General features: G+C 38.5%; 1 protein-coding gene across 3 annotated transcripts in view; it reads left to right on the top strand.

Moving 5' to 3' along the window:
- The window catches only part of INPP5F (inositol polyphosphate-5-phosphatase F), a 93,122-nt gene that overhangs the window by 51,443 nt on the left and 18,120 nt on the right, over positions 1–23,559 (top strand). For 2 of the 3 annotated variants that reach the window (XR_014326741.1, XM_082854727.1), the window contains exons 4-13: positions 6,927–7,055; positions 7,280–7,447; positions 7,565–7,621; positions 9,706–9,904; positions 10,449–10,628; positions 11,669–11,736; positions 16,785–16,909; positions 17,685–17,762; positions 18,669–18,789; positions 20,371–20,499. Coding sequence is in view for 1 of the 3 variants with exons in the window: in XM_082854727.1 (XP_082710853.1) it covers positions 6,927–7,055; positions 7,280–7,447; positions 7,565–7,621; positions 9,706–9,904; positions 10,449–10,628; positions 11,669–11,736; positions 16,785–16,909; positions 17,685–17,762; positions 18,669–18,789; positions 20,371–20,499 (1,254 nt within the window). In the remaining 2 variants the exon portion in view is untranslated. Of the gene's footprint in view, positions 1–6,926; positions 7,056–7,279; positions 7,448–7,564; positions 7,622–9,705; positions 9,905–10,448; positions 10,629–11,668; positions 11,737–16,784; positions 16,910–17,684; positions 17,763–18,668; positions 18,790–20,370; positions 20,500–23,559 lie in introns of those variants that run through there. The other variant, XR_014326742.1, reaches the window with a different exon arrangement.

Below are 23,559 nucleotides of genomic sequence, written 5' to 3'. Positions count from 1 at the left end.
ACTGTCACCACAATTAATGTTAGAACATTTTCATCGCTCTAAAAATAACCCTGCACTCATTAGTAGTCACTCATTTCCCCCCAAACCCCAGGCAAATCCTAGGCAACCATTAATCTACTTTCTTTCTCTGTAAATTTGCCTATTCTGAATATTTCTGATAAATGGAATCATAAAATATGTGGCCTTTTGTGACTGGCTTCTTTTATTTAGCACCATGTTTTCAAGGTTCATGCTTGTTGTAGCATGTGTCAACACTTAATTCCTTTTTATTCCATTGTATACCACATTTTATTTATCCATTCATCAGTTGATGGACATTTAGGTTGTTTTCACTTTGGGGCTGTTATGAGTAATACTGCTGTGAACATTGTGTACAAGTTTTTGGGTGGACATTTGTTTTCGTTTCTCTTGGGAGAAAGAGAAATTCCATACCTAGGAATGGAATTGCTGGGTCATATAGTAACTGTGTCTAACCTCTTGAGGACCTGCCAGACTGTTTTTCAAAGCAATGTGCCATTAAAGGAAAAAAAAAAAAGATTTAGGGACTTCCCTGGCAGTCTAGTTAGTGGTTAAGGCTCTGCACTTCCACTGCAGTGGGTGTGGGTTTGATCCCTGGTCGGGGAACTAAGATCCCCCATGCCATGCAGCATGGCCAAAAAAAAAAAAAAAAAAAGATCTATACAAGGGTATGAAGAATCTGTGGGTTTCAAATAAATGAGAACATAGATGTTCTTTCTTTTGAAAAAACATCCTTTAAAGTTTTATAGGCTTATGTTCCATATCTGCATATCTTATTTGCTGTATCTCATTGCCTTAATAGATAACTGTATCATTTTCCATATTTGGTTTCCCATTAGACATCTGTTTAAAATTTTAGCTCCAGATGGACATAGATAGCTACCAACCTTTAAAGTAAAATCATTTAGTTTCCTTTTCCTATACAGCAGCAACAACATCAGCCCTTAATCTTGGTTGTGAAATGTAAGTTGCTAGAGTAGTAGAAAAACTAGGGGAGCACTGTGGCACTTGCAGTGGTGCTTTTCTTTTTGAGGTGGTGTGTATCGATGTTGTGAGAAGTGCCTAAGCACATATTACACAGGACTGGCTGGGCCTCTGGAAAAGGGAAGGTGATCCTACTGTCCACACTGTATGTTGTAATCCCTAGAGCTCTGTCTAAACAAAACATCTTAAGACTGGAAGGGATCCCAAGAAGTAGTTTTCTGCATTCCTGTTTCTGGGTAGGCCTGAATTTAACCTATTTTAAAAGATAGTGGTCTATACTTTCTTTTCTAAAGTTAACTTTATATATGGAAGATTTTTAAATATTCATTGAAAATGTTTTATGTTTAAAGTATTTTAAATTTCTATTTAGAAAAGTCAGTTTTAAGAGACAGAGACAGACTTCTGGATAAGATGGTGTGGTGACTTTGTGCTTTGTAATGCAGATCACAATCCTTATCTGAAATCTTTGGGGCTGTATTTGTTTTAGAATTCAGGTTTGGGGGGCTTTCTAAAAGGTTATTCCATGTACTTGATATATGTGCAGTGAGTCTGGGACATTACCCTACAATTTTACACATTCAAACTTCTTAAAGACTCATATGAATATTCATTCTAAGGAAGGTAAATGATGACTATAAATTGCCTCATATCAGTTCAGGGATTATTTTGTCATTAGATGAGCTTGTAGCAAACTTTTAAAAACTTTCAGGTTTCAGAGTTTTTTGGATTTTGGAGTTAAGGGATATTGGGCCTATACCAACTCTGTTCCAAGCCCAGGAAGAGGATAGATTAAAAAAAAAAAGAGGGCTTCCCTGGTGGCGCAGTGGTTGAGAGTCTGCCTGCCGATGCAGGGGACACGGGTTCGTGCCCTGGTCTGGGAAGACCCCACATGCCGCGGAGCGGCTGGGCCCGTGAGGCATGGCTGCTGAGCCTGCGCGTCCGGAGCCTGTGCTCCGCAACGGGAGAGGCCACAACAGTGAGAGGCCCACGTACCGCCAAAAAAAAAAAAAAAAAGAGAGAAAAGAAAAACAAGACATTCCCAGGCCTAGAGGGAAACCGCATCTTATCTTCATGGACCATAAATGGAATAGTGGGTCAGACAGAGGCCTTCTAGTTTCTGCATCCATAAGCAGGCAGTGGTGGGTGGAGATTTGGTCCCTACACATTAAAGGGAACTAAAAGGGCTATATTGGAGATGGGTGTCTGGAGCCATGTTCAGTACTTTAAGCCTGGTGCTGGAGTGGGACCCCCCAGTTCGTGAAAGGAGGCTCTTAGGTTATCTGTTCTAAGTGGGATAATTGTGCCGAAAAGAATTCTCTTGTCTGTTAAGCCAGTAGCACCTCCCTTGAGAAACACTGGTCTTGGCAAAAGATAAGGATCTGAATTAACACAATAACAATCAGCATGAAGTAGTTGGGGTTGATAGGAGAGACTTCAGCAGGTAGAATAATGGAAGATGACTCCAAGGTTTCTTGCTTAAGTAATCCAGTGGGTGATGTAGTCATTGCCTGAGATACGGCATACCAGAGAAGGAACAAGATTCGCTAAACAGACATTGGTCAGGTTTGGAGATGCTGAATTTGAGAGACTAGTGTCTCATTAGTGGGGAGATGTATTTTGGGGTCATGAGCTCAGAGCAAAAGAGTAGAGTTAGAAATGTAGAGTTCAACGTAGTGGTAGTTAAAAACGAGGAAAGAGGATGAAATTTTCTTGGCAGAGCATGAAGAATGGGAAGAGAACTAAGGGTGGAACATTGGGAGCCACCATTATCTTTAGAGATAGAGATGCCAACAAAGAAGACAGAGAAGGAACAGTTGGAGGTGGGGGAAGAGCCCAGAGAGACGGGTGTCATAGGGGCCAGGTGACAAGATGGCAGAGAGTGATCATTAATGCCACATTCTTAGACAGACATAAGGTTTGTCCTTTTCAGAGCAAGGGGGTCCTTGTTTCACTCTGCCTGAGCAGTTTCATTGGCCTTCACTCTTTGACCTACTCCAACCAGACTATAGTCCTCACAGTTCCAGTGACTGTGACACTGTTCCCTGCTCACTCATGGAGATTTCAGGGTTGAGGGATGGATTTAGAGAAAAGATTCTGGTAAACTTGAACAATGTTGAAAGGTGGTAGGAAAGGGACTATTAGAGAGAGAGGTTGGAACAGAGGAGAGAGGGGGTGAATGATGGGGCAAGGTCCTGATCCTAGAGGAGACACAGCCTTGCAGAGAAAAACAACTCCCGTCCTTCTAGACTGAGGAGAGTGGGTGCAGACTAGGTGTGCTGCTGCAAGATTACTTTAGAATAGCTAGATATTTAGAATCATCTTTGATATATTCCTGGGGGAAAGTCTTGCTGGCTTGAATGCTCTTAAGGAATAACTGTGTCTGACAGAGGCATAATATCCTGTTTGAATATTAAAATTGCAACAATCTATAACTAGGTTTAAGGCATGTTTTCAGATCTTTTAAAGAAGATGTTATTAATATGACTAGATGATTACTAACAGACACTCTGCATAAAAATCACTAGCCGGCAATTGCTCAGTGCCGCAAGCAGCAGCAGCAGCAGGGGGCTAACGGGAGAGCTCCTTTGCTGCCCCAATAATTCCGTACTAACCAAGGCTGGAGGGGTATGAGGTGTATTCATGGAAGAAGGGAAGTGATGGTTTTCTAGGACTACTTTTATGCCCCATGTGTGAATCTGGAGGTTACCACTTACATTTGTAGCGTCAGAGCCCATCCATTCATTTAACAAAGGTTTTTTTTTTTGCGGTATGCGGGACTCTCACTGTTGTGGCCTCTCCCGATGCGGAGCACAGGCTCTGGATGCACAGGCTCAGTGGCCATGGCTCACCGGCCCAGCTGCCATGGCTCACCGGCCCAGCTGCTCCACGGCATATGGGATCTTCCCGGACCAGGGCATGAACCCGTGTCCCCCGCATCGGCAGGCGGACTCTCAACCACTGCGCCACCAGGGAAGCCCAACAAAGGTTTTTTGAGACCTCCTGTACCAGGTACTGCTAAGGCCCTGGAGATATATGAGTCAGTAAAACAAGGATCTCTGCTATTATGGAACTTACATCATGGTGGGGGTGCGGCAGACAGTAAACATCAACATAATTATATTATGTCATATGTTGGAAAGTAGTGAACGCTATGGGAAATAAAAGTTGAGTGCAGTAAGGGTGGTGGGTGGAGTGCCCAGGATTGGAGATTATGGTAAGATATCTGAGGAGAGGATGTCTGGGCCGAGAGAACAGCCAGAACACAGGCCCTGAGGTGGCAGTAGTCCTGGCTTGTTGAGGAACAGCAAGGAGGCTGTGACATGGGTGGAGTGGAGCAAGCAAGGGGAGGAGAGCCACAGGAGATGAAGGCAGAGGAGAGAAGATGAGGGTCTAGTTTTGAACATGTTGCATGTGAGGCACCTGATGGAAATCCAAGCGGAAACATTGGGATTTGTGATTCTAGAATTTTGGGAAAGAGTGGGGTTGGAAATGTACCGCTGGGAGGGAAGGGTTGGCATGTAGATGGTATTTAAAGCCATGAGACTGGATGAAATCGCTGAGGGAGTGAATGCAGATAGAGAAGGGGGTCAAGGACTGAACCTTGAGGTGCCAAGACATTAAGAAGTCAAATGGTCAGGAAAGAACCAGTAAAAGAGGAAAAGAGTGACCACTGGAAGCCAAGTAAGACAGTGTATCAGAGAAGATGAGGGAGAGATGAACTGTGTCAAATGCTACTGAGCAGTTAAGATAAGGACCAGGAATCCACCACTGCATTTAGCCAAGTAGACCATTGGTCACACTGAAGATAAGGTTTCGGTGGAGTGGTGGGGGCCAAAGCCAAGTTGGAGTGGGCTGGAGAGAGAATGGGAGGAGAGGGATTGGAGGCAGTGAGGAGTACAAAGAAGTAGGACCCTAGCTGGCACAGGAGGAGTGTTAGAGGAGAGAAATATCAGTGTGTTTCTGTGCTGGTGGGAATGATCAGGCAGAAAGAGGGGAGAGGAGAGAATTGCTGGAGCAACGTCCATATGCTTCATTCTTGCTCCTTCCCCATTATCTCAAGATCTGGTTAGTTTTGCTTACTTGAAGGGAAATTAAGTTAACTTGGTTTTGGCCGGATGACTGTAGATTTTTTTTACTTCACCTTTGGTTCCCTTGTCTTCACTGGTAGGCCAGGAGGAGTGTAAAGTTTCAATCATGTTTTGAAACCCATGTGAATAGAGTGTTTGGTAGCCATAGCTTTGAAAAGACATAAAACCCGTAAGATTGCAGTACATCCGAATTCTTCATTCAGTTATCAGTCTCCACTTCCAATTTGATAAAACAGGAACAGCTCCCTTCCTTTTTTAAAAAAATTAATTAATTTACTTATTTATTTTTGGCTGCATTGCGTTTTCGTTGTGGCGTGCGGGCTTCTCATTGCGGTGGCTTCTTGTTGCGGAGCATGGGCTCTAGGTGTATGGGCTTCAGTAGTTGTGGCATTCAGGCTCAGTAGTTGTGGCGCATGGGCTTAGTTGCTCCGTAGCACATGGGATCCTCTGGGACCAGGGCTCGAATGCGTGTCCCCTGCATTGGCAGGAGGATTCCCAACCACTGTGCCACCAGGGAAGTCCACCCCCTAACTTTTTAAAAAAATTTATAATCAAAACTCGAACCCGGGGACTTCCCTGGTGGTCCAGTGGTTAAGAATCTGTCTTGCAATACAGAGAATGCCAGTTCGATCCCTGGTCGGGGAACTAAGATCCCACATGCCGTGGGGCAACTGAGCCCGGGCGCCACAGCTAGAGAGCCCGTACGCCACAACTACCGAACCCACGTGCTCTGCAGCCCATGCGCCTGCCACAACTAATGAGCCCGTGCTCTCTGGAGCCCGAGCACCGTAATAAAAAAGATACTGTGTGCCACAACTAAGACCCCAATGCAGCCAAAAACTAAATAAATAAATAAATATTTTTAAAAACCCCACAATCTTGAATTAGTTTTTTCTCCTCATTAAGTTTTTTTATCCTGTTTATAATCTAGTAATAGTTCTTTTGTAAGTAAGACACTACTAATGATAACCATTTAGTAACTGTTAGCTCTTAACAGGTGTCTACCACTTAGCATAGCAATAAAACCAGTGTATTGAAAAAATGGAATTAGTCTGCATATGGTTAATAGAATCCTTGTGTCCCTTTCAGAATATTTGCTTTGTGTGTTGAGCCACATGAAATTATATGTAAAACGCTTGACTTTAACCAGGTAGTCCTCTGTAGAACCTCTGTGCCCTTCTCTTGTCTTAACACCTTCCCATCCTCTTCATCACCTTTGTTGGTTGGACTGCATATTTCCTGCAGCCCCTACTTTCTGCTTCAAACTTAATCTCTGGACCCAAAGAGTGTGTTTTTATGCTGATTTCATTAGTGTGTGTGACGATAGGAGGCGAGAGAGTGGTTGAAACGTCCAGCTTTTAACATTCCCAATAGAGCAGACTCTTGGCAACTTCTCACCCAAAACACTCAATTAACTAGCATGAATATTTAGCATATATTGCTCTAAAGAAGTGTGACTAGAGCATAGCATATGTGTATTTTGCACTATTTTTAATCTTTGATGCCAATTTTTAAAGCGTTAATGAATCCCAACCAGAGCATTTTATTCTTCAGTTATATTACATAAGAACTTACTATCATCCTGACCTGAATTTTCTACCCCTAAATCCTAAGTATATTCTGCCCTGTATTCTTTGCTTATCCTCTCCTGTAGCTTTCTAATCCTTGAAACCACAGCTGTGTTTTCTAATATCAGTTGTCTGCTGGGTCATTTTACCTGCTCTTGATGTTTTAACCACAGTGCTTGAGGAATAGTGACACTTCTGCACTCACACTTGAACATTAAGCAAGCAGATATTAGTAATAATGAATTCTCTTTCTCCTCCTATTATTTAGCTCTGTAAGAAGCATCATTTTGGAATTAACAAACCAGAGAAGATTATACCATCTCCTGATGACTCAAAGTTTCTACTGAAGACCTTTACACATATTAAATCCAATGTGTCTGCTCCTAATAAAAAGAAAGTAAGAGTTTAATTGATATGGGCTTGGAATTCATCTTTGATTAGTTTTAAATTGAGGGGTGACTTTCCTGCTAATAAACTTACTTTCAAACTACTTGTCATATTAAAGCACCATCTCTGCGTATCCTTGGGGTTATTTTTTACTTTGCTCCTAGGGAGTTGTGTGGTATCCACACAATGCTTTACATTTAATTCCTGCAGTAATAGTAGATTAATTTCTTACAGGTTAAGGAAAGTAAAGAAAAGGAGAAGTTGGAGAGAAGATTACTTGAGGAGTTGCTGAAGATGTTCATGGACTCAGAATCCTTTTACTATAGCTTGACCTATGACCTGACCAATTCAGTGCAGAGGCAGAGTGCTGGGGAGAAGGACCCCTGTCCTCTCTGGCAAAAGGTACCTCTCACAGCTCAGAGCAGGGTTTGCCACCAGAACAATTTATGGACCCGTTTGGCTTCTATAGGAGAACTGAAACAACATATTTCTGAACTGTTCGTTTTCTACCTTTTCCAGGTTGATGACCGATTTTTTTGGAATAAATATATGATACAAGACCTTACTGAGATTGGTGTGAGTAGTTGTTTCTGAAATATTCTAAGGTAGTTTATAGTTGTTAGGCAAATATTTTTAAGTTGTACTAAAAAATTTTAAATCTCACGCAATGTTTTCCCCTGTAGAATGAGAATCATTTAGCTAGGGAAAACCAGGGCACTACTTTAAATATTCATAGTTCATAATTTGACTATATAGCCACAGGCTTATCTTTTTAGCAGGTTTCCATAGAACAGTCATAATTTAAGGCTGTGGAACTAATATCCGTAGAGTTCCTGTAAAAGATATTTTGTTTGTACCCACTGGAAGTGTTGAAGCCCGGTTTTCCTTTAGTGATACCAGTCATTTAATGTTCCTGTTTCCTCATATGGAAATTGGAGTAGACAAATCTCTAAGAACGTTCCAGTACTACAAGTATTCGAATCAGGGAAGACAGGGGGTATGATGAGATTATTGCATGAGGTTCCTTCAGGTTTAATGATTACCTTCTTCCTTTACTCTGTCATGTATATTGGAGAATTATGACTGTCCAAAGACAGTTCATTTATTCGGTCAATCAACCAATATTTATCGAAAGCCTGCCATGTGCCAGTTACTGTTTTGGACACAAATTGAGCAAAAAGTTGAATAGGGTCACAGATTATCTTTTTCTTAACCTTTCAGAAAGTTCAAACCTTTTTTCTTTCTGTTTCTCCCTATTGGTGGTGGTTAGTATAAATGATTTTGACCTATTTATCTGGTGGTGTCTAAAACTAGGTATCTATCATGGCTTACCTCTCTAAAATGTTCTTGCCTCTCTATGATGCTGATCAAACCATGACCACCAAGACTTAATGATGGGGGAGAAAAATAAGGGTGTCTGTAATGAGTATTTGTCCTGTTTGCTGACATATTGAGTTCTAATGTGTTTTGCAGAGTTTTTGTCAGACACGTAGCATTACCATTTAAAATCGATGACTTACAATAAAAGTGGCATTTCGTAGCATACTGATCTCTGTTCCCGCTGAGAGTTTTGTATTTATTGCTAAAACAAAAATATAAATAATGAGAATGGTGATAAAAGTAATGAATGCAGGTAGATCCTTTGCTTCACTATTTTCAACTCTAACCACCTTCCTAAGATCCTATCTGCAGGCTCCATAAAACAAAACTGTGAGATAGGACCTGGAGTATGTAAGTAGTATATTTCACAGCTACTTTAGACTGTGAAAGAAGGGGTGGATTTGAAGTTGATGCTGAGATTAAGGCTAGATACAGATACGGAGATAGGAGGGAAGGAGGGGCTAAGAACAGCTTCTCTGGAGCACTTTTCATCCTTTACTGTCCCTGCATACAGTCAGTTGAGAAATCTGAGTATTCTTAGTCGGAAAGACTAAGAGGAAATCTCTAACTTTAATTAATACTCTCCTAATTACATTGGATGACTTTTTAAAATAAGATATTTATGGAAAGGATTCTTTTTTTGGTTCATTGACTACTTGGATTTTAGCTTGGCAGAGCAAGACTTTTTCTAAACTAGAAAGTAGAATAGACCTCTGTGTTTCATAATAAAGTGATCAGAGTTGGTTGTATTTAATTAAAGGCTTAATACAATTGGGAGTTGAAAATCAACCTTTAAGCTTTATTTTCTTCTATACCAGCAGGAAGAACCATAATAGCCACATTTATTAAATCCTTACTATTAGGCAGGCACTACGCCAAACACTTTTTAGATTTTACTCATTTAATCTTCACAACAACCTTATGAGGTTGTCGTTTTTCTTATTTCACAAAGCAGAATGCCGAGGCATGGCAAGGTTAAGTGATTCACCTGCGTCAGGAAGTAAGTCGTGGAGCTTGAATTTGTACCCAGCAGCTGTGGTCCCTTTCAGGCAGCTCTTCTTATGAATGACCACCATAAACAAAAGGAAAGGCTCTCACCTCCGCCCCCCTCCCTCCCTCCATTCCTTAGTGTTCTCCAAAAAGCAGAAAATATAGTTAAAGGATGGAAGGTTTCTGCTTCTAATAAACTAACAACAAGTATGTGCTAACTACTGCTTGGGTTTAAGGAAGTAGCAGTGCTGTACAGAATAGGAGCAACATGATGTTCATATTATTTTCAGACACCGGATGTGGACTTTTGGATTATCCCCATTATTCAAGGTTTTGTGCAGATTGAAGAACTTGTGGTTAATTATAATGAGTCATCTGACGATGAGAAAAGCAGCCCGGAGACCCCCCCTCAGGAGTCCACCTGCGTAGATGACATTCACCCACGCTTCCTAGTGGCTCTCATTTCACGCCGAAGTAGACACAGAGCAGGTGAGTGGAGGGCTGTAATAGTGTACAAATTAAATCCAGGCGAGAATGCAACATCTGCAGATGTATTGAAATGGTAATGACAATAATGGATTTGGAAACACAGTTGGCTTCAAAGTGCCCAGTGACTCTCAATAGTGTGATATAATTGGGGACCAAGTTTTTGGAGAGAAGTGAATGGAAGAGAGTTAACAAAAGGGAAAAGAAAAGGAGGTATATATGTGGAAAAGAGCAGAAAGTCACTTGGGATGTGCTTCTAGATACCATTGTTCCTACTGACAGCCTGTATCACAGTAATAAATCCTTCCCGAGTGCTAGCACCTTTGGGAAAAACCTCCTCTTTCAGTTCACAGGAACTATCTCAGCTTCAACTTTTAAAAAACGATGAATACAGGCATGATCTGGGGTAAGTTGATACTGTTCTGTCTGGCAGTTGCTCATTAGATCCCCAAGGCTGTCCTGAAAGACACAGATTTGGTTAAGAAGCATATCTAGTGAGACTAATTTTTTTTTTCAATGTTGCTGTTTTGTTTTAATTTTCTTTTAGGAATGCGTTATAAACGAAGAGGAGTGGATAAAAATGGAAATGTTGCAAATTATGTGGAGACTGAGCAGTTAATTCATGTGCATAATCATACCTTGTCATTTATTCAAACACGAGGCTCTGTGCCTGTGTTTTGGAGCCAGGTTGGGTATCGATATAATCCAAGACCTCGGCTGGACAGAAGTAAGCCTGTCAGTTATTTGGTTTGCAGACGATGATTTCAGAGGGAGTTTTTTAAAATATTAGATACTTCATAGGTTTGGATTTGTTTTGCCAGATACTTCATTTAAAATAATAACTCATGGTAAAATTTAATAGTGATATAATAATCACAAAAGTAATAATGGTTGTTGACAATTTAAGTGATTGACAATTTAAGTGATTGACAATAAAAAGATTCCAAAAGAAAGCAAAACAGAGCTTAATTCACAGATTTTAATTTGTTGTTTCTTTAAAGAATACTTTATTACATGCTTAATTTTGGAAAAGTGTAAATATGGCCAATATTTATAGAAGCATCTATATATATATATATATATATATATATCCAATATTTATAGAAGCATCTATCTATATATATATATATCCAATATTTATAGAAGCATCCTTGTAGATGCTGTCTTAAATTTATAGAAGCATCCTTGTAGATGCTGTCTTAAATAAGACAGCATCTACAAGGAATAGATAGGATGCCTTTACTCACATGTTTTGCTGGGAAAGGTTTGTTGTTGTTTTAAATATTAAGGACTTAATTTCTTCCAGTATTTTAACTTTAGCACTGGAATAGCTAAGTCATGTCAATCTAAGTAGATTACTGAAAGAGGCTGATTTTAAAAATTGTTTTCAGAATATTTTTCTCTCAAAACAATTTATATTTGTGAGAATTCAGTAAAACTTCAGTTTTTAACATCCTTGTTTTAAAGGGGTTTTTATTAATTTATTATGAACTACATGAAACCTTTTCTGACAAGTTGGCTGGTTATATAAATAATAAATGTCATTTCATAGTTGCCACCTTCAGTATTTCAGTTTAGTCTAATTGGGGGAAAAAAATCAGAGATCTTCCACTTAGCATTTCATTTTTAAAATATTGGTTTTAGACAATCTTAGTTACATTTGGGCTGTCAATAAATTATGTAAAAGTAAACGTAAAGGTGGAATAGACACTAATTTCTGTGTTACACATGGGAAGGAAAAAAAGATTTTGTATCACTTCTTTGTAGGTGAAAAGGACACTGTCGCCTATTTCTGTGCCCATTTTGAAGAACAACTGAAAATTTACAAAAAACAGGTGGGTTTTGATCTGTAGTAATAAGTGTTCCTTCATATTTTTAGAAATGGTTATGCATGTTTCTTTAAATTTCATGAAAATAATATACGATTCATAATTAAGCAAAATGGCATTTCTCGTGAAGTTAAAGAACACATAGCTAAGAGTGTTCTTAATATTCTTTAAGAATTATCATTGAGTCAGCTACTTTAGACTGTTTTTAGATGAGATTAATCTACTGTCAGTTACTACAATCTGAGAAGTATCTGGAGTAGGATAGGAAAAGCATCTCTCAGTACCACCTATAGGTCCATCTCTTTGAGGTAACAATTTGTTATGTATCCTTCAATATCTTTTTTCTCGGCCCACCGTTCTTATTTATTCATACATTCATATGTAGGTATGTGAACATATAAACCAAAATCAATTGAAAACTGTTAGGTGGAATACAAGTTCAATAAGATGACCAGATTTCATACAGATTAATATAGACTAATCAGTAACTCTCTTATCCATTAGCAATGACCAGTCTGAAGGTATAATGCCATGGGATGCATTTTTCTAACAGTAACAAAAATAGGAAGAAACAACCTGAAATCTACCGAACGTACAAAAAAGATAGCATGTATATGGGGGCAAGGGTGTTGGGAGGGGAGGATTACTGAAGAACGTAAAAGAAGACTTGAATAAACGGAGAGAAAATACCATGTTCCTGGAAGGAAAGACTCAATATTGAATAGATTTCAGTTGTTAATATATAAATTTTGTGCAATCTCAAAGAAAGTCCCATCAGGGAAATAAAAAGCAAACCCTCATACTGAAAAAAAATATAAAGTTTGTAGTAAGAGATAAAGGCAGGTAACTGGGGAAATGAGAACGCTCACACATTGCTGGGAGCAGCATAAGTTGCTATAGCCATTTTGAATGGTATTATCAATCAAAATAAAATATGCTTGGGCTTCCCTGGTGGCACAGTGGTTGAGAGTCTGCCTGCCGATGCAGGGGACACGGGTTTGTGCCCCGGTCCGGGAAGATCCCACGTGCCGTGGAGTGGCTGGGCCTGTGAGCCATGGCCGCTGAGCCTGCGTGTCCGGAGCCTGTGCTCCGCAACGGGAGAGGCTACAACAGTGAGAGGCCCGCGTACTGCAAAAAATAAAATAAAATATGCTTATACTGTTAATACAGTAATTTGTCTTTTGATATCTATCCTACATACCATATACAGAAATCAGTTCCAGATGGATGTGGATCTAAAGGTGAAAGGTTAATAAGCCTTTTAAAGGAAAATATAGAACATCTTTTGACCTTGGGTCTTAAACAGGGCTTTAAAAGCACTAACCATAATGAAAAAAAAATGACTTTACTAAATGTTTAATTTTTACTAAAATTTTATTTACTGAAACTTTATTGAATGATCAAATATTTTGAATATTAAAATACTACTATATGTTATAAATATTATTTATTAAAATTAAATAGGACTTAAGCACCAACCATAATGAAAAAATTGATAAATTTGACTGCACTGAAATAAAAGAACTTCTGATTATTAAAAGGCACCATTAAGAGAATGGAAAGGCAATTCACAAAGCGGGAGAAGACGTATATAAGACAAAAGACTTTTATCTAGAGTACATTAAAAAGTCCTGTAAATCCATAAAAAAGGTGTACAGCCCAAAAGAAAATTGGACAAAAGACTTGAGCAGATTCTTCATGAAAAAGGATGTCCAAAGGCCAATAAACATGAAAAGGTGTTCCACGTCGTTAATCATCAGGGAAATGCAAACTAAAACCACCATTCACAAAACCAGAATGACTAAAATAAAAATGGCGGGAAGTACAAGTTTTGTCAAGGATGACAAAAAAATTTAAATCTCCCTGAGAGAAACATGTGTTCAATCAAGGAGGCATGTATAAGCCTCCTTATTGCAGCATAAAAAAACCCTTTGTTCATCAGGAGGTCAGTGGGTAAATAAAGTACAGCATATCTAAAGTGCTGCCTACAAATGCTTAAAAATGATGAGGGGTCTTCCCTGGTGGCACCGTGGTTGAGAATCTGCCTGCCAATGCAGGGGACACGGTTTCGAGCCCTCTTCTGGGAGGATCCCACATGCCACGGAGCAACTAGGCCCGTGAGCCACAACTACTGAGCATGCGCATCTGGAGCCTGTGCTCCGCAACAAGAGAGGCCCACGCACCGCGATGAAGAGTGGCCGCCGCTTGCCACAACTAGAGAAAGCCCTCGCACAGAAACAAAGACCCAACACAGCAAAAATAAATAAATTAATAAAACTCCTACCCCCAACATCTTCTTAAAAAAAAAAAAATGATGAGGTACATCTGTGTGTACTAATGTGAAAAGATCTTAAACTCATATAGTGGAGTGAGAAAAACTGCGTAACAGCATATGGCATGTTACCATTTAAAAACTCCCACAAAACAAAACTGTCATATGTAATTCTCTTCCATATATATGTGTTCTCACCTACATATGGCATGCACATTTATATAGGAACGCACTTAGATGGCCTGAAAGGGTACACATCAAACTTGTAGTGGGAGTTACCTTCAGGGAAGGCTGTGGACTTAGCTTGTGGTCAGGAAGGATGTGACCTTTATCTACGTTTGAATTTTTTACAATGTAAATAAATTTCATGTATTCACAATATGTGTAATTATAAGTAGCATTGAAGAGAATAAACCATAATTTAAATGTAACACATAATCACTGTAAAAATTGAAGTAATTGTGAGGTATGTAAAGGAAGTAGAAGAAATAACCTCCTCTCCACCCTCATTCCTGCTCCCTGTTGACTTTCACAACCTGTTTGTACACATCATACTCATCAACTTTATAGGCGTATGTGTTGAGGAGACACTTGTTCCTTTCTAACAGTACCCCAAGAGTGTTCTTTTATCCACCCTCATCCGCTGGGTAATTGCTCTCTGGGAGGTGGGCGTACGGTCGGTCTGACTCAGTCATGGTGTCACTACTGTTGCTCTTGCCTGTATTTGGTACAGGCGTGGGCTTGTGTATGTTCTTGGCACTTTGGCCAATGAGGTCTGATGTGAAGGGAAGTCTGCTGGGAGGCTCTGGGCAAGATTTCCTGCTCTAATAAAAAGAGATACAGGAACCCACAGTCAATCCCTCTGTGGTGGTTGTGTCTGGATTTGGTTCGTACTGCTGTAGCTGTGTCAAGCCCAGGTCATTAGCCTGAGGATTGACTAATATGCCGAGGATGGCAGAACAAAAAGATAGATCTGGTTTTGGTCACCATTGAATGAAGCAGTTCTGGAACCGTGCAACCTCGACTTCTGAGGTTCAGAACAGATTTCCGTTCTGAGATTTGAGTCAGTAATTTGTCATTTGCAGCAAAAAACATCTTGACACATGCATATTACACATTGAAAATTTAAGTCAAAAGAGGGCTATAAGCTATGGGATATACACTATTCTGCAACTATTTTCACTTAATAGCTCATGGCTATTATTTAACCATTTCTCCATTGGTGGACCTTTAGGATATAGTTTTTGCTATTCTAAAATTCTCCAGAAAACATCCTTTATATATTTTGGAACACTTGTGTGCTTTATAAAGTTCTAGAGGTGAAATGGCTGGATCAAACATTACATTTCTTTTAGGTTGATACCTACCACTCAGTTGCTTCCAAAAAGATCACACCAGTGTACAATCTCAGTAACAGTGGGAGCCAGTGCCCATTACCCCATATACTCACTAATGCTGTCTACATTTAGTGTTCAGCTTTTGCCTGTCTATAGGTGAAAACTGGTTTCCTGTTTTAAAATGTACGTTTCTTTAAAGTTGTAGTCTCATGTTTATTGGCTATTTGTTTATCTTCTCTTGTGACTATCCTCTGTATCCTTTACCCATTTTTTTCCTTACTGAATTTATAGCACTCTTCATATATTAATGGTTTTTATGTTGCAGGTATATTGCCCTAGGTAGTCCTTTATATATTTTTTTAACCTTTGCTTATTCTGTCATTTAGTACACAGAGGTTTTATATTTTTATGTTGTCACATCTGTCCATCTTTTCTTTACGCTCTCTGGTTTTTGTTATGCTTAGAAGGTCAGTGCCATCCTTCAATTAGGGAAAAATCATCCCAACATTTCGTCTAGCTTTTTTATAACTTGAAGAAAAAATATTTAGATCATTAATGCATCTAGAATCTATTTTGTGTATAATGAAGTGTAGAGGGCTAACTTAAGTCCCCCTCCATGTAAACAGACAGTTATCCCAATACCATTTGTAGTATACCACTATAGTATAGTCCACACGTAGTCCACATATAGTATAGTCCATATTTCTCTCAGAATGATGTAACCATAGCTTAGATTCCTCAGTGTACATACGTCTGTCTCTAGGCCATCTGACCTGTTCTGTTGAGTCATTCATTTTTCTGCACTTGTACCACAGTTTTAATCACTATACATTTAAAGTATGTTTTGCTCTCCAATGGGACAAGTCCTTTATTATTATTAGTGTTCAAATATTTTCCTGTATTATTCACTCTTCCAGATAAACTTTAGAATTAATTTTCCAAGTCCATAAAAAGATCCTGATTGAATTTTGATTGGGATTGTTGAGTGTATAGATTAACCTAGGGAGACTTGACATCTTTACAATATTGAATCTTGCCATCTAGCACCATGGTGTGTCTCTCCATTTATTTAGGTTTTCTTTTACATGTTTCAGCAAAGTTTCAGAGTGTCCAGTATGTAGGTTTTGTATATTTCTTTAAAAATTATTCTAGAGATTTAAAATACCTGCTATTATAAAGGAATTTGTTTTCATTTTATATTCTAAGAGGTTATCGCAAATGTATAATGTGTAAAAAAGCTATTCATGCCATTGATGTAAATTCTCATAAACCTAAATGTAACAAATGAAAATCTTATAGGGAAAAAAAAAATTGATGCTTGAGTGGATTAATTTCTGAGTCTGGCTGTAAATTATTTCTAAAACATAATTCTAAATAAATTCAGTAAAAATTATGAGTCTAATGTCTGATTAAATTAAATTTTTTCCTTTTCTTTACTCTCACAGGTTATTATTAATTTGGTAGACCAGGCAGGAAGAGAGAAAATAATTGGCGACGCTTACCTGAAACAAGTGTTGCTCTTTAACAACTCACACCTCACTTATGTTTCATTTGACTTCCATGAGCACTGGTAAGATGGCTTCCTGAGAGGAGTTTTGATCAGTTCCAATGTTTGTGGTAGACACTGCCACAGGGACCTTAGTTTTTCTTCTCTTTATTGGGAAGAAAATCTTGTTCTCCTCATTGTTAGAAAGGAAAGGACTATCATTTGTTTACTTAGTTCCATTTACATACGGGTTTTATTTTGCCTAAAAATTTAAGTTAATTCTTCCTGAAATATTTACAGTCTTTTTGTTCCAAAATGACTTGGAGACTTAAGAGTTCCTTTTTTCCTTTTATCCTTCAGTAAAAGAATTTCTGGAACTTTCCCTTTCTGCTTGAGTTTGAGCCTGGCAGGAGTAATAGTGTTCCCTTACTTAAAACTCATCCTGCTGGCTCATCTTTATACTGTTAGTAATACTGCTCTCCCTTGGGATAATTCCACTGGAGTTTGCTCTGGAAAAACAACTATCATTTTGATGGTAATTTTAACTTGTGTGTATTCTGAAAGCAAGTTTCTTCTGTCATAATCCTGACTCTAATGTGGGTTCATTTACATAGGTATTGAAAATTTTGGTGGGGAAAGAAGCTTCTGATGGCTGTGATATGTTTCAGTGTATTCTTAAGCATATTTTCTTTCATAATGAAGATTAGTTATAAATATTTATATAATTGCCTATTTAAAGTAGTGTTATTCTCATATTTACAGTAATAATTTTCTTTCATTTTTCCAAGTAACCTTAGGTATCATAAGCTTAAAAAAAATATTAAAGTTTTTTTTTTTTTCCTTTTGGCATGTATTTTAGCCGAGGAATGAAGTTTGAGAATGTTCAAACACTAACAGATGCCATTTATGACATTATTCTTGACATGAAGTGGTGTTGGTAGGTATTTCGTAAGAAATCAGTTTGACAGACTCTTGGTCTGTGAAATCATATGTATTTGTCTAGTACCACTAAGTGTTAAAATAATAGCAGGCTGAGAAAGGATTTTTGTTTTTCTTGATTTGCTTCCCAATTCCTATTCTCCTTTTCATAAGGGTGTGAGTCATTAGGCATTGTTAGCTTTGAACAGGGGAAAGGTGTCAGGTGGTCACAGCAAAATGGAGTGGAGTGCTCCATGACTATTCCTTAATTCCTTCTAACGCTCCATGATCTACATTTCTTCTTGGTCCCTAACATGGGAAGGAAGGTTTAGAGGTATTTGGTCCCAGTTTTGAGACATTTAAAAATTATCAGAGAAGGAAGCTGATTCTTCAGGAGAGACGTAGGAAGAAGAAGTTGGCTTAAAGGACAGGAGAGAACATTTGATTAGATTTTAAGGCCACAGGTGGCTAGAGAAGTTAGATGAGTGAGGCATGCTGCATGACTTCTCACTGGGTGATAGAGTGAATTAGTCTGTTCAAGCTAATTTAGATGCATTTCTACTTGAAGTCAAAAAGGAGGAATGGGATGGTGTTTTAAAGTGCCTTCTGGTTTTAAATGCGTAGAAAAGCATAACTAGGGTTTGTATCAGTTCTGCCTAGTAGTTGTGTGACTCAGGCAAGTCACTCTTTCTGTACCTGTTTTTTTTTCCCCCCCAAAATGGGGATAATATCTTCTTTGTTGAGTTATTGTGTAAATTAACAATAACGTCTCCAAAGGTCTCAGTAATGCCTGCCACATAATAATATTCTAAGCAAATTGATAACCAATGTTGCTGTTGTTATTATTATACTGTGAAGAATTGTGGGTTTTGAAAACTTTAAAGTATTTCATATTGTAAAGTAATTCCATACTGTTTTTGAAAAGGGTTGATCAAGCTGGAGTAATATGTAAACAAGAAGGGATTTTTCGAGTTAATTGCATGGACTGCCTGGATCGCACCAATGTGGTCCAAGCTGCCATTGCACGAGTGGTCATGGAACAGCAGGTAATTTGGGGTCCACTGGATTGTAAATATTCATTTTTAATTTTTTTCACATGTAAACCAGTAACTAAAATCTTTGTTCCATAGAACATTTACAGCATGCAAACATCCTTGTTGCTTTAAAACCTGGAAAGTACAGCCTTTCCTAGAAATCAGTTGAATCAAGTGGCATTTTCTTAAGTACTCATTTCAAAAATGTGAGGCCCAGCATTTAAAATTGTACTGGGTGGCACTGTGTAGTCATTTACCTTTTTCTCTCAGCTCCAAACACTCGCTTCAGTATTGGGGCATGGGGTCTGCACACCACCTTTCTGCTCAACCAGCTGGTTCCACGTCAGGCTCTGCCAATAGAGGGCATTAAAGGAAGACCATGAGGCTGGAGGAGGACAAGGGGACAAGTTCCTTCACCCGTGTTATATTCCCATCATCAGCACCCTCTCTGTCGCTTTGGTTCCTTTGGCACCACAGAACCAGCCTCTTCCCTTTGTGCCCCAACCCTGCTGTTTCCTGGAGTCATTATATCTCTCACCTCAGTGTCCCCTTTTAGATCTTTCAGCCCTGTAACGCCTGGGTAATGAATTCCCAAGGTTGACATTCCTAGCATGTTTTTTTCTCCTGATAGAACCTTGTGACTATCCTTTGGGGATGCCTTCTACTGTCACATTGAAGCAGCCAGGCTTTGGAGATCAAGCCCTGGCCCTAGCACGTACAAGGTGTTGACCCCATGCAAAGAATTCAACCTTTCCAAACTTCTATCTCCTCATCTATAAATGGGGGTAATAAGAGTATTGATTGCACAGGGTGGTTATGAGGAGTAAATGAGATAATTTATTTTAAAAAGCTCGGACTTCCCTGGTGGCGCAGTGGTTAAGAATCCACCTGCCACTGCAGGGGACATGGGTTCAAGCCCTGATACGGGAAGATCCCACATGCCGCAGAGCAACTAAGCCTGTGTGCCCAAACTACTGAGCCTGCACTCTAGAGCCCACAAGCCACAACTACTGAGCCCACGTGCCACAACTACTGAAGCCCGCATGCCTAGAGCCCATGCTCTGCGACAAGAGAAGCCACTGCAGTGAGAAGCCCACACACCACAACGAAGAGTAGCCCCTGCTCACCATAAATAGAGAAAGCCCACGCTCAGCAACGAAGACCTAATGCAGCCAAAAATAAAATAAATTTATATTAAAAAAAAGTTCTTAGAATGTGGCACCAGACTTAACATTTATTGGGCACTTACTGCTCTGCTACTATTAATATTATTGTTGTTTCTATATGGTTTTTTGATGGTTAGTTTCACTTCATAGCCAAATTTAAAAGAAAGACAAAATATAATAGTATGAGTCTACACATTAAAAATTACAGCAAAACAGTATAAATTTTTTATTCTATTTATTCAGATGTAGCAATTCATAAAGCTATCTTTCAAGTGGTGCTTAATTTTGAAAAAGTCTGAAAACATCATTTTTTAAAATTTAAGGGTCCTAAATTGTACATGCATATGCTTCCTTTCTCTGCAGTATACATTTTATGTTATAGTGTCCTGGCTTATATGCAGTTAATCTACCAATGTATTAATTTTAGCTGAAAAAATTAGGTGTGATGCCCCCAGAGCAGCCACTACCGGTGAAATGCAATCGCATTTATCAGATAATGTGGGCCAACAACGGTGACTCCATTAGCAGACAGTATGCTGGGACAGCTGCCCTGAAGGTAAGTACCTGCAGCCAGCATCTGTGGGTCATTATGTGGGACACAGGGTATAGTTTAAAACCAACTTGGTTTTTGAGAGGAAAGTACATGGGTTTCAGGTGGTAGGTGTAGTTGACTCCTTTCTGGAATGTTTGGGTAAGGCAGGGGTCACACATTCAAATTCCACAGATGCCAGGTAATGTGACCCATTAGATTAAAGGGAGAGATGGGCTGTGTGGACCTGAGGAAGAGCATATGTTGTCTTAGGAAGGTGCTGTTCTGCTACTTCCTAATGGAGATGGAGGCCCAGTGTTGCTAGATCTCACAGTTTTCAAGGGAGTTTGGAAAGTTGGAATTTTAAGTATAGCGGTTAAAACTTTATACAGACAAAATAAAACATGTCTATATTGGTGGGATTTGGGTCCCTGGTATAATTTGCCTCCTCTGAACTTAAATCCCAACCCTGCCTCTTACTAGCTCTGTGACTATGGGCAAGTCACTTAACTTCTCTGTGTCTGTCTCTTCATTTGTAAAACAGGAATAATACTAGGCCCACTTCAAAATATTGGCATGGGATTATATGAGTTAATAACATGTTAGAGCTTAGACCATTCCCTGACACATAGTAAATGTTGAAGAAAAGTTTTATTATCTTTTTGTGATTGTTATACATAAAGTCTTTTGAAGATCCCACCAAGCTGATCTTCACAGAATTTAATGTAAATGTAAACTGTAGTCACTGGTCACTAAATAACTCCCTCTGTGGGCAATAGGAAGTGGTTGAATTAGCTTAAATTAGGTTTATGTTAATTTTCCTTCAAGGTAATAGTTCACCCCAGGATATTTGTTATAACAAATTGTACCATCGAGAGCTCAACAAGCATCAGATTATCCATCTTTTAGTTGGGTGATGAATGTCAAAAAGCTTTTTGTTAATTAAGGAAACTGAACTTTAGAAATCCTTGTGCAACTTATTGTTTAAAGAGAAGTACTACTTATGCACTCAACATCAGAGCACCTAAATATATAATGCAAATACTCATAAAACTAAAATGAGAAATAAACAGCATTACAATAATAGAGGACTTTAACAGCCCACTGTCAACAATGGATATATTATCCAGGCAGAAAATCAATAAAGAAACAATGAATTTGAACAACACTATAGACCCTATGCACCTAACAGACATATACAGAACATTCCATCCACCAACAGTAGAATACACATTTTTCAGAAGCACAAACGAAACATTCTCCAGGATAGATTATATGTTAGGCCACAAAACAAGTCTCAGCAACTTCAAGAAGATAGAAATTATATCAGGTATCTTTTCTGAGCACAGTGGTATGAAACTAGAAATCAGTAACAGGAGGAAAATTGGAAAATTCACAAATATGTGGCAATTAACATACTCTTGAACAACAGATGGATCAAAGAAGAAATCAAAAGGGAAATCAAAAAATATCTCGAAACAAATTAAACTGGAAACACAACATACCAAAATTTATGGGATGCAGCAAAAGCAGTTCTAAGAGGAAACTTTATAGCTATAAATGCCTATATTAAGAAAAAAGGAAGATCTCAACCTAACAATTACACCTCAAAGAACTAGAAAAAGAAGAAGAAACTAAACCTAAAGTTGGCAAGAGGAAGGAAGTAATAAAGATTAGACCAGAAATAAGTGAAATAGAAAATAGAAAAACAATAGAAAAGATCAACAAAGTTAAGAGTTGGCTGTTGAAGAGATAAACAAAATTGACAAACTCTTAGCTAGGCTAACCAAGGAAAAAAGAGAGAGAACTCAAAATTATAAATGAAAGAGATATTACAACTGATAACACAGAAATACATAGGATTATGAGACTACTATGAACAGGCGTATGCCAACAAATTGAACAATTTAGAGGAAATGGATTAATTCCTAGAAACATACGACCTACCAGACTGAATCATGAAGAAACAAAATCTGAATAGACCAATGAGTAAGGAGATTGAATCAGTAATCAAAAAGCTGCCAACTAAGAAAAGCCCAGGACTAGGTGGTTTCACTGGTGAATTCTACAAACATTTAAAGAAGAATTAATACCAGTCCTTTTCAAACTCTTTTCAAAAAACAGAAGAGGGAACACTTCCAAACTGTTTCTATGAGGCCCTGATACATAAACTAGATAAAGACACAACAAGAAAACTCTGAGCCCATGTCCCTGATTACTGTAGATACAAAAATTCTCAACAAAATACTAACAAACCAAATTCAGCAGCTCATTAAAGGGATCGTATTCCATGAGGAAGAGGGACTTACCCCTGGTTCAGAATTTGAAAATCAATAAATGTGTTATACCACATCAATAGAATGAAAGATAAAAATCATAGGATCATCTCAATAGATGCAAAAAAAAGCGTTTGACAAAATTCAACATCCTTTCACCCAGTGGTGAAAACGGAAAGCTTTCCTCTCAGATCAGGAACAAGACAAAGTTGCTCACTTTCACCACTCCTATTCATCATAGTGCTGGAAGTCCTAGCCAGAGCAATCAGGCAAGAGAAAGAAATAAAAAGCATCCAAATTGGAAGGGAAGAAGTAACATTGTCTTGATTTGCAGGTGGTGTGTTCTTATGCAGTTGACTTTGAACAACATGGGTTTGAATTACACGGGTCCACTTTATATGTGGATATTTTTCAGTTGTAGATACTACAATACTGCACAGTCTGTGGTTGGTTGAATCCCTGGATGTGGAGGAAATGTGGATACAGAAAGCCAGCTATAAGTTATACAAAGATTAACCTCCACATTGTTAAAGGGTCAACGTTATATAGAAAATCCTAAAGACTCCACCAGAAAACTGTTAGAACTAATAAACAAATTCAGTAAAGTTGCAGGATACAAAATCAACCTACCAAAATCTGTCGTTTCTATACGCTAATTGAGATTATCTAAAAAAGAAATAAAATAATCCCATTTACAGTAGCATCAAAAACAATAAAATAGTAAGGAATAAACTTAACCAAGAAGGTGAAAGATCTGAACACTAAAAACTGTAAGATGTTGATGAAAGAAATTGAAGAAGGCACAAATAAA

This window comes from Leucopleurus acutus (assembly GCF_964270905.1).
Source record: "Leucopleurus acutus genome assembly, chromosome: 14".
Lineage (NCBI taxonomy): Eukaryota > Metazoa > Chordata > Mammalia > Artiodactyla > Delphinidae > Leucopleurus > Leucopleurus acutus.
The sequence above is the reverse complement of the archived record's forward strand: the minus strand, read 5'-3'. Positions and strand labels throughout refer to the sequence as shown.